The 12,407-nt window shown below is 41.3% G+C and overlaps 1 protein-coding gene and 1 long non-coding RNA gene across 2 annotated transcripts in view; one reads left to right on the top strand and one right to left on the bottom strand.

Annotated features, from left to right (window-relative positions):
* Positions 1 to 12,407, top strand: part of CENPN (centromere protein N) — a 54,526-nt gene that overhangs the window by 7,567 nt on the left and 34,552 nt on the right. The window contains exons 3-7 of the mRNA XM_068260381.1: positions 1,528 to 1,573; positions 3,300 to 3,359; positions 7,943 to 8,019; positions 10,516 to 10,686; positions 12,271 to 12,372. Coding sequence (XP_068116482.1) covers positions 1,528 to 1,573; positions 3,300 to 3,359; positions 7,943 to 8,019; positions 10,516 to 10,686; positions 12,271 to 12,372 — 456 coding nt within the window. The remainder of the gene's footprint in view (positions 1 to 1,527; positions 1,574 to 3,299; positions 3,360 to 7,942; positions 8,020 to 10,515; positions 10,687 to 12,270; positions 12,373 to 12,407) is intronic.
* The window catches only part of LOC137538303 (uncharacterized), a 67,872-nt gene continuing 65,401 nt past the window's right edge, over positions 9,937 to 12,407 (bottom strand). Inside the window, exon 3 of the long non-coding RNA XR_011024743.1 lies at positions 9,937 to 10,217. This is a non-coding gene — a long non-coding RNA (uncharacterized lncRNA). The remainder of the gene's footprint in view (positions 10,218 to 12,407) is intronic.

The following is a 12,407-nucleotide window of genomic DNA, read 5'->3' as shown; positions in this document are numbered from 1 at the left end:
ATTATTAACCATAGAATTTGTTCACATCTGCTAGGGGTGTATCTATTACCCACCAGGCTCCCCAGCAAAGATCTGAGGGCTGGGCCCTCATCCTCCAGCCCCCCACCCCCTTCCTCGGGTGCTCAGGGTCTAAGGGCCTTCTCCTGTTAGCACATGTGGAGGCGGAGCGTTGTACATTACCTGCTTCCGGCAGTGGGACAGATCTTCCTCACTCCTATCTTCAGTGTAGCTCTGTGCTGTGAAGCCAATTGCTATGCGGGTCCCATCATGTGACTGGCATCATGATCTGCATAGTGATTGGCTGCCAGGCGAGTGGGTACACAGAAGAGTGAGGAGGGCTTATCCCGCCCCTGAAAGCCGCTAATGTATAACCATTATGCTGCCACCGCTCTGCATTTGCTGACAGGAGTTCCCCCGCAGGATGGCGGGGGTCATAGGAGGGCTATTGTTATGAGCCTAACATCTGCCCTTTACCAGTGGATACATTGTATCCACTCTGGTTATTAGAATGCAAAGTCTTGACCTGCATGATTTTTCCAGACATGGCATATGCTGCAGATCCATCTGTCACCTCATGGATGCACAGACAGTTATATAATTTTTTTTTTATAGTCCTCTCTATAAGAAATATGTGTCATTGGGGTGTGGTGGATCACCCATTGAAGAACTGTTTTTTTTTTTGTTATTTTTATTTTTTTTCCTTGAAGTTCCTGATTAAGGGCCCGTTTCCACTTATGCTGTGGGAATCGCCGCGGTAAAGATTTGCATGTGGATGCAAATTTCGCATGCGGATATATGCAAATTTTCATGAGAATTTGCATACGACTTCGCATGGCTGACGATGTATGCGAATTTATCCATGGCAGTGCCTGTGTGCTTTTCCGTTGATTCCACGCAAAATCGTATGTAAATTCGCATAACAAAACCGCATGCGAATTCCCTATTAAATACATTGTATGCGAATCTCATAGCGGTATGCGAATTCTGATGGCTCTGCCATGTGGATTTTTCACGCGGACGAAAACGCTCAGAAATCCTGTCAAGTGGAAACAGTCCCATCCACTTGTATTGGCTATGCGAATTTGCATGCTGCAAACGCATGCAAATTCGCGATAGTGGAAACGGGCCCTAAATATTAACTGCACAGACACAGGAGCCAGATGGACAAACCTATACGGACTCTGCCTGCAGCAGAATATTGCTTTTTGTGTTTTAACGGTCAGGCAGTGTTGCAGATTCCACAGAGATTCAGTTGTGACTGATCATTGGCATAGCTTTAGTGACAGAATTCCTTGGAAGCGGTTGTTTACACAGCAGCTTGGGAGCGGAACCACTAGAGTTCAAGCACAAAAGTTTCTATTACTTGTGACATGTGGTGATGGCTCGGCGTGGGTGATCAATACCAAATGACTTGGCTGCAGTAGGGGCATTGTAAGTTGGTGTAGCATTGATGTGCCCTATTTAATAATGTGTAAACAATTTTGTAATCACTTAATTCCCCTTACTAATTGTTTCTTCTCTCCCCAGGAAAAAAGGGCCACTTTAAATCATGCGGCGGATTTAGACATTGTCTGTAAGTTCAAACTGCTTTTATAGAAATTCCACAGGGATATTTTGATTAGAAGCAGGAATTTTATTATTGTCACATAAAGTTAGATACTCACTGATATGCTTATTAGTAGAAGCTGTAGACCTGCTTATTCATAGAATTATCTGATTAACCCATAATGGGTATCATTCATAAAGCATGTGGAAATGCTGAAAACAGCTGACTTTACTGAACACTTAGCAAAATCTCCATTCATAAAGGCTTTCCCGCATGAAAAGCTGACATTACCGAGCAGAGCGATAAATCACTGCCTTGTGCGGTGATTATCGTAAAAAATGTAACAAAATGTCAATTCATAAATATTACCGCAAGCGGTATGAGGACGGGAAATACCGCTCCCTTGGATGTGGCGAGAGTAATGCTGAGTTAATGAAGACACAGACCTCCCAGGCAGCTGCAGTAGAGCGGAACACGGAGAAATGTATCAACTCTGCAGCTTCCTGTGTTTCCGCAAGCCTACCGCCTGCCTATCGCCAGCCTAGTTCGGGGAATCTCCGCACTGCTATCGCAACTGTATACATTTTTATGAATGACTACACAGAAGTCTAAAATACCGACAGCGGTGTTTTCCCGCACTGATTCTCATTACCGACAACACTTTTATGAATGATACCCAATGTGGCAGCAGTAAAAGCTTAAACTATTACATTCAGGCCAAGAACATCCGGTAATATTCCCAACAGTCACCAGAATTGGAAAATATGTGATCTCTGGGGATCCTCTCACTCAACAGTCTCTAGAGTTTACTCAGAATTGTACTGTCACAATGTAGCGATATTAGGAGTAAGAGAGGACATACATAGTGGCAGACCTAGCCGTACCAAACAAACTGATTGTTTGAGTACACATAAAACGGGACAGATGGTGGTTACTTGCCACTGATTCCATTAGCAGATGACTACAACTCCCGGCAACCCAGCAAATGAACTGAAAGTCTTAAGTAGTCCGTAATGCAGTGGTGAGGTCAAACACTATGTGCAAATCCAAGGTGCTGGACTAAATTAGTTATCAGAAACTGTCCACAGGCTTTACACACTTAAGTAGAAACAAGTGTTATGTCCATTTGATCACCAACGACCATTTTGAGGCCACAACGGTCCCCTTTGCTAAGGCGTAAACAGAATGGTACAATGCTGTTTACACAGGTATTGTCTGAACACAGCTGCTCTTTGGCATAAAACTATTTATACCAGATCTGAGTAATGAGCAGGTCTGAGGAAGGCCCCTCTGGATTCCTTATCTGATTGTGTGAGCGTTATTCCAATGAGAGCTGAGCTTGCTTTCACCTCCTCTGATCCAGTTGCACCTTATGTGCTGACACAGTATTTGTGTGAGGGAAACCTATAAAGATGAGGAGAGGACTTGTTCCATCATGTTATCCTGTACCCCTCTGTGTCTCCTCCTATCCTTCAGGGTACCCTCATGCCATCACAGACCACCTTCACCTTTGCCAACAGAGCCCACTCTCACCTCCAGTTACGTCCCACACCAATCCAGGAAGCTTTCCGTGATCCCTGTCACTGTTGTTGTGGACGTGATGTCATTTTGTTTGTTTTGTCTGTCATTTGTAGTGATGTCATCCTACATTGGACATTGTTAGCCAGGGACTGCCTGTAAAAGAATATTTATACCTAAAAAGACTGCAGTCTATACAACTCTATGTCCATAACATTTACATTTTTATCCACAGATAACCATGCTAATGCCACAAAGAAGACATGGGAAGTTTATGAAATGTCCAAGCCATCAGGTTATTTTTTATTATAATTTTATTTCCAATATAATTATTTATCATTGTTTTTTCCTCTTTATTGCAAGGCTTCAGTTTCGGCGAATACAATGTTGTTGCCCCTCTAAGAATATAAAAGACCATTCCAGGTGCATACGAATAATAATGGGGTATACCTAAATGAAGTATTGGTGTGCCAGCCATACCATCAATAAATAAAATTCATGTTCAATAACAGTCTGGAGGACAATACTTTGAAAGAAGAACGGGAAGCCTCAATGAGATCAAGCAGCCCCCTTGACAAGAGTGAACATTACAAAGTATATATCAAACAGAAAGGAGAGACATAATGGTGCATAAGAGCCTTTAATAAACGAAATGCTCAGGACTACGGTACACCAAACGCCTGGCCTGTCTGTGCCTCCAGCTCTCATGGTAGTGGCCAGCAGTGCAGGAATAAGTGTTTAGTTAAAGGACCACTGTTGAGAAAAAAATTAAAATGCATATGTATACATACATATAAGTACGTTTCTCCCAGAGTAAATTGCACTATAAATTACTTTTTTCTCCTATGTTGCTGTCACTTACGGTGCCTGGTAAAGGCAGGTTTTGGACTAGTCCATCTCATCATAAGGGGATTCTCAGTATGTCCTTTACTCTACACAAAAGCACTCCATAGGTTTCGTATCTTCAGAATCTAAAACTGGGAAGACTTCTGGTTAAGACTTTACCTTGGTGAGCCTGGGAAAATATGCCCAGGTTCTTCTATGGCATTGTGTGGCATTCTTCTTTAAAGGGAATCTGAAGTGAAAATAAACGTATGAGATGAATTGTATGTGTTGTACAGCTAAGAAATAGAACATAAGTAGCACAGATATGAGTCTCGTATTGTTTCCAGTACAAGAAGAGTTAAGAAACTTCAGTTGATATCTATGCAAAAGAGCTTCTCAAAGCTCTCCGACCAAACTTGGTTGGCTACAGTGCTGTTTTCTGAAGCACTTCTCTCAACCTGTCTCTCACGGTTTGTTTATTTAAAGAGAATCTGTATTGTTAAAATTGCACAAAAGTAAACATACCAGTGCGTTAGGGGACCTCTCCTTTTCCCCTCTGTCACAGTTTTGCCGCTCCTCGCCGCATTAAAAGTAGAAAAACATAGAAAATACATTCATACACAAGCAGGCTGTATACAGCTTTCCTTTTGAATCTCAAGAGATCATTTGTGTGTTTCTTTCTCCCTGCAGCTCTCATCCAATGAAGCGTTACAGGCTGATTGTTTCTTCCTGCAGACAGCTCTGCCCATGTCTGTAATTCCTCAGCATGTGACTCCTTTCACAACAGAGGATTTATCCAGCTTGTAAAAGATAAGAGCAGAGAAAAGCTGGCTAATGTAAAACAAACACACACACACCCATATATATTATATAGGTAGAAAAAAACAAAAACGTTTTGTAAGAAATAATACCTTTTAATGGCTAACTAATAGAGTTAAATGATGCAAGCTTTCTGGGATCTAGTCCCCTTCTTCAGGCATATTTCCAGATGTAAGCTGAAGTAAAACACTGATGCAGATAAATGGTAAACACGAAGATGACAGTTGTGCGGGTTACTGTTTATCCGTTAGGTGTCAGGTGATCAGCAGGCTGGAGCCAGTGAGTTAGTGCAACCATACATGAAATCCAGCAGGTTTCTGAAGATCATGAAGCCAAATCAATCATGTTGCATAAGGTGTCATGAATCCTGTTCCACAATTTAAACCTTCTATTAATGTATTGAACATTTTCATAAATACATTTTTCTTGATTGATCATTTTTGAAGTTGCCCCTAAAGCGTAATATAACCCTGCATTTCAACTTTGCTCTAAAACATTATTTACAGCATATTATATGCAAAAAGCATTTTTTTTTTTTACTAGACCAGTATTGGAAGGGTTAAACACAGAGGTTTAAAGTTCCGTGGAGAGATATGCAGAAGTTCAGATTGTTACATTCTATTTAGTTAAATGTATCTATTGAGAAATGTTACACACTCTTTGGCTGTCCTCCAGCTCCTTCTCAGTCAGAGACAGTGAGTCACATACCACACTTAGATACATTTATGTAAACAAAATGTATCTATGTCAGCTTCGGATGCGTCTGCAGAAATCTCCAGGAACTTTAACCACTTTGCCTCCCTTGCTACGCTTTTCTACGTCCTTGTTTACAAACACCTGTTATACATAAATCTAAACAAATAATAAACACTTGGCTGTTTCTATTTTTAGAACACACAATTCTGTATCTCCATCTTGTGGCCAAAAAGTAAAACCACATCCAAATACCCTATTATTCACCTTACCATAGAAAAATGAAATACATTTTCATTATTTTTAAAAACCCTTCGAGGTCAAGTGGTTAAAGCCCTGTGTAACCCTTTCAATGCTGGTCTAGTAAAAAAAAATGCTGGTTGCATATAATATACTGTAAATAATGTTTTAGAGCAAAGTTGAAATGCAGGGTTATATTCCGCTTTAAGGACAAGTACTTTTAGATCTTGCATGCTGTGTCCTGGTTCACAAAAGTGTTGGCCCACTGGTGTGTCCATTTTACCTTCATTGATTTTAAAGCGGTGATGGTTCATTCTTGTGCGCAGTTTTTGTCTTGTTTCTCCTATATAGATTCCTCTTGAGGGGCATTTCATGCAGCGTATCATGTATACAACAACTCGCAGGAAAATTGGTCTTGTATTTGATGATATTTCTGTGAGTTTGGTATTTGTATTTGGCTTGTGCCCAAGATATAAGGGCAGGTCTCACACCTTGTGTTATTGCAGGGTAATGTGCCTGGAGTTTCTGGTGTAGATAATGCACTTCTGATAATCATTTGTCTCAAATTGGGAGGTTGTCTGAAAGCAAGCAGTGGTAAATCAGGAAAAACATCCTTCAGGCGTTTGTCTTTATGGAGTATTGGTTGTAGGGCTTTCAATATCTTCCTCAGTGTCTTTAATTTTGGGTTGTAGGTTACCACAATTGGGATTCTGTTGTTTTCAGTCTTTGGGGTGTACTTCAACAGTTCCTCTCTTGATTTTAAAGTTGCTCTGTGTATTTGTTCATCAACGATTCGTGGATGATATCCCTGATCTATGAATATTTTACGTAGTGACATAAGTTGTCTGTCTCTGTCCTCTGAATTAGAACATATTCGGTTATACCTCAGAGCCTGGCTGTAAACAATAGATTTTTTTGGTGTGTTCCGGGTGGAAACTCTTCCATTTTAGGTTAATATACCAGTCAGTTGGTTTACGGTATATAGATGTTTGTAAAATTCTATCTTGTATATAAATTGTGGTATCCAGGAAACTGACATGGGAGGTTGAAAAGCTGAGCGTTAACTTGATGTTCTTGTGGTACTCTGAGAAGTATTTGTGGAATCTGATTAATTCTTCCTGTGATGCTGTCCAGATTAATAGGATATTGTCTATAAATCTGAAGTAAGCCTATGGTTTAATTTCACAAGTTGAAAGGAAGTTTTCCTCCAATCTGGCCATAAACAAATTTGCATACTGGGGCGACATCCTACTTCCCATAGCACTGCCCATTGTCTGTAGATACATATCATTCCCAAATAAAAAATAGTTGTGAGTTAGTATATACCTGATAAGTTGTAGTGTGGGCTCTGTTGGTAGATCATTAAGCTGAAGGAAATGTTGGCAAGCTGCAATACCGTCCTCGTGTGGAATGTTGGTATAAAGGGATTCAACATCCATTGTAGCCAGGATAGCACCCTCTGGGATCGGACCCATGGCAGTCAATTTGTTAAGAAGGTCAGTGGTGTCTTGGATGTAGCTGGCTATATTCCTTACCATGGGTTTAAGAATGTTTTCTACCCAACCAGATATCTTTTCTGTTAGTGTCCCCAAACCAGAGATGATAGGACGACCTGGATTTCCTTCTTTGTGTATTTTTGGTAAGATGTAGAAGGTGCCTATTTTAGGATTAGCTGGTATTAATGTAAGTATGTTAGATGATTTTGAGGAAAGATCAAGATTTACACACACACACACACACACACACACACACACACACACACACACACACGCCTGGAGGGGGGGGGCGTGCATAGCAGATCGACACTGAAGAGTTGGCAGCCTTCCAGACACAGGGCGACAAGTCCGACAGGGGAAAGATAAGCTGATTTATTACAGAGACGGTGACAGTAGAAAGTGCTGCAGTAAGCCAGAGCACATTACAATAGGTGTAGGAACTTGTAGGATGGTAGAAAACGGGGTGACATTTTTGTTACAGAGTCTCTTTAAGGTTTTACTGCTGGAAAGTTCAAAGGGTTTTTAGCTTTGCTCTGTTTTATAGTTTAAAATACAGGGTGTAGTTTGTAAACTGCAAATATCACTGAATGATGCAATGTTTTATATATATAAAAAAAAAAAAAAAAAAAAAAGCTATATAACTGAAACAAAAATTTAGACTTTTCTTTGCTACTAATGTTCTATTAATTATCTGTTCTACACATACAATTCATTATATCATACTATTTAGCTTTAGTGTCGCTTTAAGTTTGTGAACCAAATCACTTTTGTTTTGAGAATGAATTTGTTTCTGTTTCCTCTGCAGATCCTGAAATTAATCATATTGAAGTCTCGGAGTTCAAAGCGAGTTTCCAAAGGGGTATTTTATCAGTTATGAAAAATGTAAGGCTCCGAAGTTTCATGTCAAGGGGTTTATGGCACTATTAACACGTCTTGTTTGGGAGCAGAAAGACAGCAGTCATTTTATCCCATGTGAATGCACTTCATGTACAATCCATGTTGTTAAAAATGGGACATTCATATACTGTATAATTTGACCTAAAGTTCAATATTTTCCTTAAGTATGAACTGCAGTAAATAATAAAAGAAAGTGCTTGATTTTAACAAGAATTTGTAAGGGCTTGTTCACACTTTCTGGGTTTTTTTAAGCGCCGGCGATTTTTTTTTTTTTTTTTTTTTTTTTTTTTTTTTTTTTTTTAACTTCCTCAAAGCGCTTGTGCAATGATCCCCTATGAGAATGTTCAATTATGAGCGGTCTGATTCCGATCCACTCACCAAAGAGCTGCCTGTGCCTGTACCTTGCCTCAATGGAAGGTATAGGGAAATCGCAATGCGCTTGAAAACGCTTTGTATTGCGATTTCCCCAGCGCTTTCATGAATAAATACATTGTATTCATTTCCGGCTGAAAGAGTTCACTTCCTGACTCATGCACTTTGCAAAAGTGCTTAGAAAAGCGCTTTAGAAAAAAATCTCAACATGCAGGTAAGCGCTTAAAATAATTGTGCACAAAACGCTGGCATCAGCAATTGCGGTTTATGATGTGAGCAAGGCCTAAATGATGGTCATTGTTTGCCCATTGTAAAATCTTTCCTCTCCCTGATTTACAGTCTGAAATTTATCACATGGTGACATCTTTACCGCTGGCTGGTAATGTCTGTGGAAGGAGATGCTGCTTTTGGCAGTTGGAAACAGCTGTTATTTCCCACAATGCACCAAGGCTCCCACGGTGTGATGTCAGTACCTAGGTCCTGACATCACACTGGGAGGGGTTTCACCACAATATCAGCCATACAGAGCCACCTGATGATCAGTTTGAGAAAAGGTAAAGATTTCTCGCGGAAGGGGGGGGGGGGGGTTTGTTTGTATCGGCTACTGATTGGTATGAAGTTCAATACTTGGTTACAGTTCCTCTTTAACCCTCCCCACGACCGCGTAATGCCAATTGGCAGCCCCAGGACCGCCTAACACCAATTGGCATCAAGTCAATCGCCGCTAGGAGACTGACGGCGACTCTGTCTATTTAGTTAGTACAGCGCTGTTATCTATGGCAGTGCTGTACTGGGGACAGCCGTGTGACACAGCTGTCCCCCTGGGGAACACAGAAGCAATCCGCTGTGATAGGCAGACGGACGGAGGGAGGGAGGGGTATTAAAATATAAAGAAAACCAGGGAAAGTTTATAAAAAAAAACCCAAATATTTATAAAAAAATACACAAACATCTAGGGGGCGATCTGACCCCACCAACAGAAAGCTCTGTTGGTGGGGAGAAAAGGGGGGGGGGGGGGATCACTTGTGTGCTGAATTGTGCGGCCTTGCAATCAGGCCTTAAAAGGAAGGTCCAAGCAAAAAAAAAAATGAGTTTCACTTACCTGGGGCTTCTACCAGCCCCATGTAGCCATCCTGTGCCCTCGTAGTCACTCACTGCTGCTCCAGTCCCCCGCTGGCAGCTTTCTGACCTCAGAGGTCAGGGCCACATTGCATACATTTTTACGCATTCCAGCTAGTGCAGGAACAAAAATTTACGTGTTGCACCACTAACGCACCACTAACGCGTAAAAATGTACGTGTTAATGTTTCTGCACTAGTGGTAATGTGTAAAAATGTACGCAATTCGGCCCTGACCTCCGAGGTCAGAAAGCTGCCAGCGGGGGACTGGAGCAGCAGTGAGTGACTACGAGGGCACAGGATGGCTGCATGGGGCTGGTAGAAGCCCCAGGTAAGTGAAACTCATTTTTTTTTTTTTTGCTTGGACCTTCCCTTTAAAGCTGCAGTGGCCTTTTTGTAAAAAAATGGCCTGGTCACTAGGGGGGTTTAAGCCCAGGGTCCTCAAGAGCTGTACATCCATTTTTTTATTTTTCTAAGGTGCACAAAATTAAGCGTCTGTGACGTCCTCCATAGTTCCATTCCCTTCAGTGCTGCAGCATTCAATCCCATGTGGATGTTCTTAGATGGCTTCGGGAATATGAAGTAACCTCAGACTGAGACCTCTATAGAAAAGCACTATGTAAACACATTCAGATGAGATGTCGAAGCAACAGAGGCATCCCTCTGACCTGCTCCATTTAGAGATTGTGCGTCCTAAAGGGAATGTTGAATTTTTGTTAAAAAGTAACTGTTGGGCATAAAATCATTTTTTTATTTTTATCTGGTAAACAAGTAATACGTTAGTGCACCAATTTTGGTAAATAATATGAACAATTTTGTCCATAACCTGAGCTGGTAAAATATATTTTTCCCCCAAATCGGTTTACTGTGACGCACCTAAAATGAATACTGTATTCCTCCTGTGATATACTTTTTATACACCCCATTTCTTTTTCTACTTACTATGCTACTTGTTAATAAAAATATGATGACTCATTCTCCCGGTGTCTAGGTGACTGTCCACTTCCGAGATGTTGGAGATGCCCTGTGGATCCGCATTGCTTGGGGCAGTGCTTACATGAAGCCCAATCAGTACAAGCCCACCTTCATCGTGTACCACACCCAGACACCTTACGCCTTTTTAACGGGTCTCACAAAGACCGCCCGGCCCATCTTGTGTCAGGTAAATATACTACTGTTTACATTTTGCTGTTAAAGTCCAACTAAGCCCCTGTTTTTTTTTTTTGAGTGTAAAGCACATTAAAGATGACCCTTTCAGCCATACTATCTCAGAAAAAAAACACATATAAGTAGATAAATACTTGCTCTACTTGCATAACATATGTATTGCAATGTCCACGTTTTGATTTTAGTGATTCTTCTATAGTAAAAAATGAGAAAATCCTTCTTAGGATTCTCCATTTTAATGGTGTCTATCTTGAAGCTAATCCTGATGCAATTTCCTCCCTTACTCTCCTCTGCTTGATTGTGTATGCATTGCCCGCCCTTCACTAGAGAAAGTGCATCGTCTCAGCATAAGAAATATTGGCCAATCAGAGAGAAACAGAGTTGTGGGAGGGGAAAACAGTAGGGAAAGAGGCTTCAGCCAATTAGGCTGCATTAAGTGTGAGGAGAAAGTAAAGAAGCAAAAAAAAAAGACAACTTGGCATGCCCTGCAACTTTCTTGGTGTGGCAGATGTACCAAATAAGCGTCGGGTAAACTGGGGAATGATCATTTATCAACCAGAAAAGTAAGCATGATTTTCAACTTTTGGATTGCCTGGTTAGCATCCCTACCAGATAAAAATAAAAAATTTATTTATTTATTTTTATTATTTTTTTTTTTTTAATGCTCGACAGTTCCACTTTAAAAATACACATACAGGTCCCTTTACATTGTCAGAATCAGTTTATTTCACCAAGCATGGCGAGGTCATGTACGATATACAGTAGGTTTTGGTAACATCTGAGCACAAGTAGGAGGTAAGACAAATATTGTCAGTGACAATAACAGGATACAGCAGTAGCAGATTGAGCAGTAAGCAGATAACAAAAACTGTAAGAGACGGTTACTAAGCCCCTGTTTTCTGGCCATTTCGGGTTGTGGCCGGTCAAAATGCAAAGTGGCCGTGCCCCTGCGGCCAATGTTAGAAATGAAGATTCCCGGCAGCATAAATGAATTAGGTAGCCGTCTGACTGCGGCCAATGTGTGAAATTAAGATTCTTGGCGGCATAAATGAATGAATTCTCTGGCGACAATGAGGCAGATGAAGCCGTCTCTTTGCCTCTGGCTCCTCCCCCACCCCTCTCCTATACAGCTGTGGCAGCCAGGGACACGCGAGTCCCCCAGAGTAGTTTGAGCGGCAGGGAAGCAGAGTGGGAAGGCTGCAACCGCTCTGCAGAGGAATGAACGGCAGGATTCCCTGCCGCTACCAACAACTCTGGTGCCAAAGCTGCATAGAAGGGCAGGGGGGGGGGGGGGAGGCAGAGCCGAAGAGCCGGCTTCATCTGTCACATTGCCGCCAAGGAATTCATTCATTTATGCGCCTGGGAATCTTAATTTCACATATTGGCCACAGTGAGACATTTATGCTGCTGGGAATCTTCATTTCTAACACTGGCCACAGGGGCACGGCCACTTCACATTTTGACCGGCCAGAACCCGAAGTGGCCAGACTTCGAGTTCCGGCCATAACATATACTGTACATAGTTATAATTTATGATGTAATAATTATGTTTTGGTCTTTTGCATTTTTTTTTTTTTAGGCACTTTTAAAAGCTGCTGGCTATACTCAGATTCAGGAAATGGAACTTAAAAGTCGATGTCTGGATTCCCTGAAAGATATTGTTTTTAAAAGATTTGATCAGGTAAGCTTACGCCATCTACATGCTATTGCTGATGC

The sequence above is a fragment of the Hyperolius riggenbachi genome, chromosome 11 (genome assembly GCF_040937935.1).
Source record: "Hyperolius riggenbachi isolate aHypRig1 chromosome 11, aHypRig1.pri, whole genome shotgun sequence".
NCBI lineage: Eukaryota > Metazoa > Chordata > Amphibia > Anura > Hyperoliidae > Hyperolius > Hyperolius riggenbachi.
This window is presented reverse-complemented; position numbering and strand designations above follow the sequence as displayed.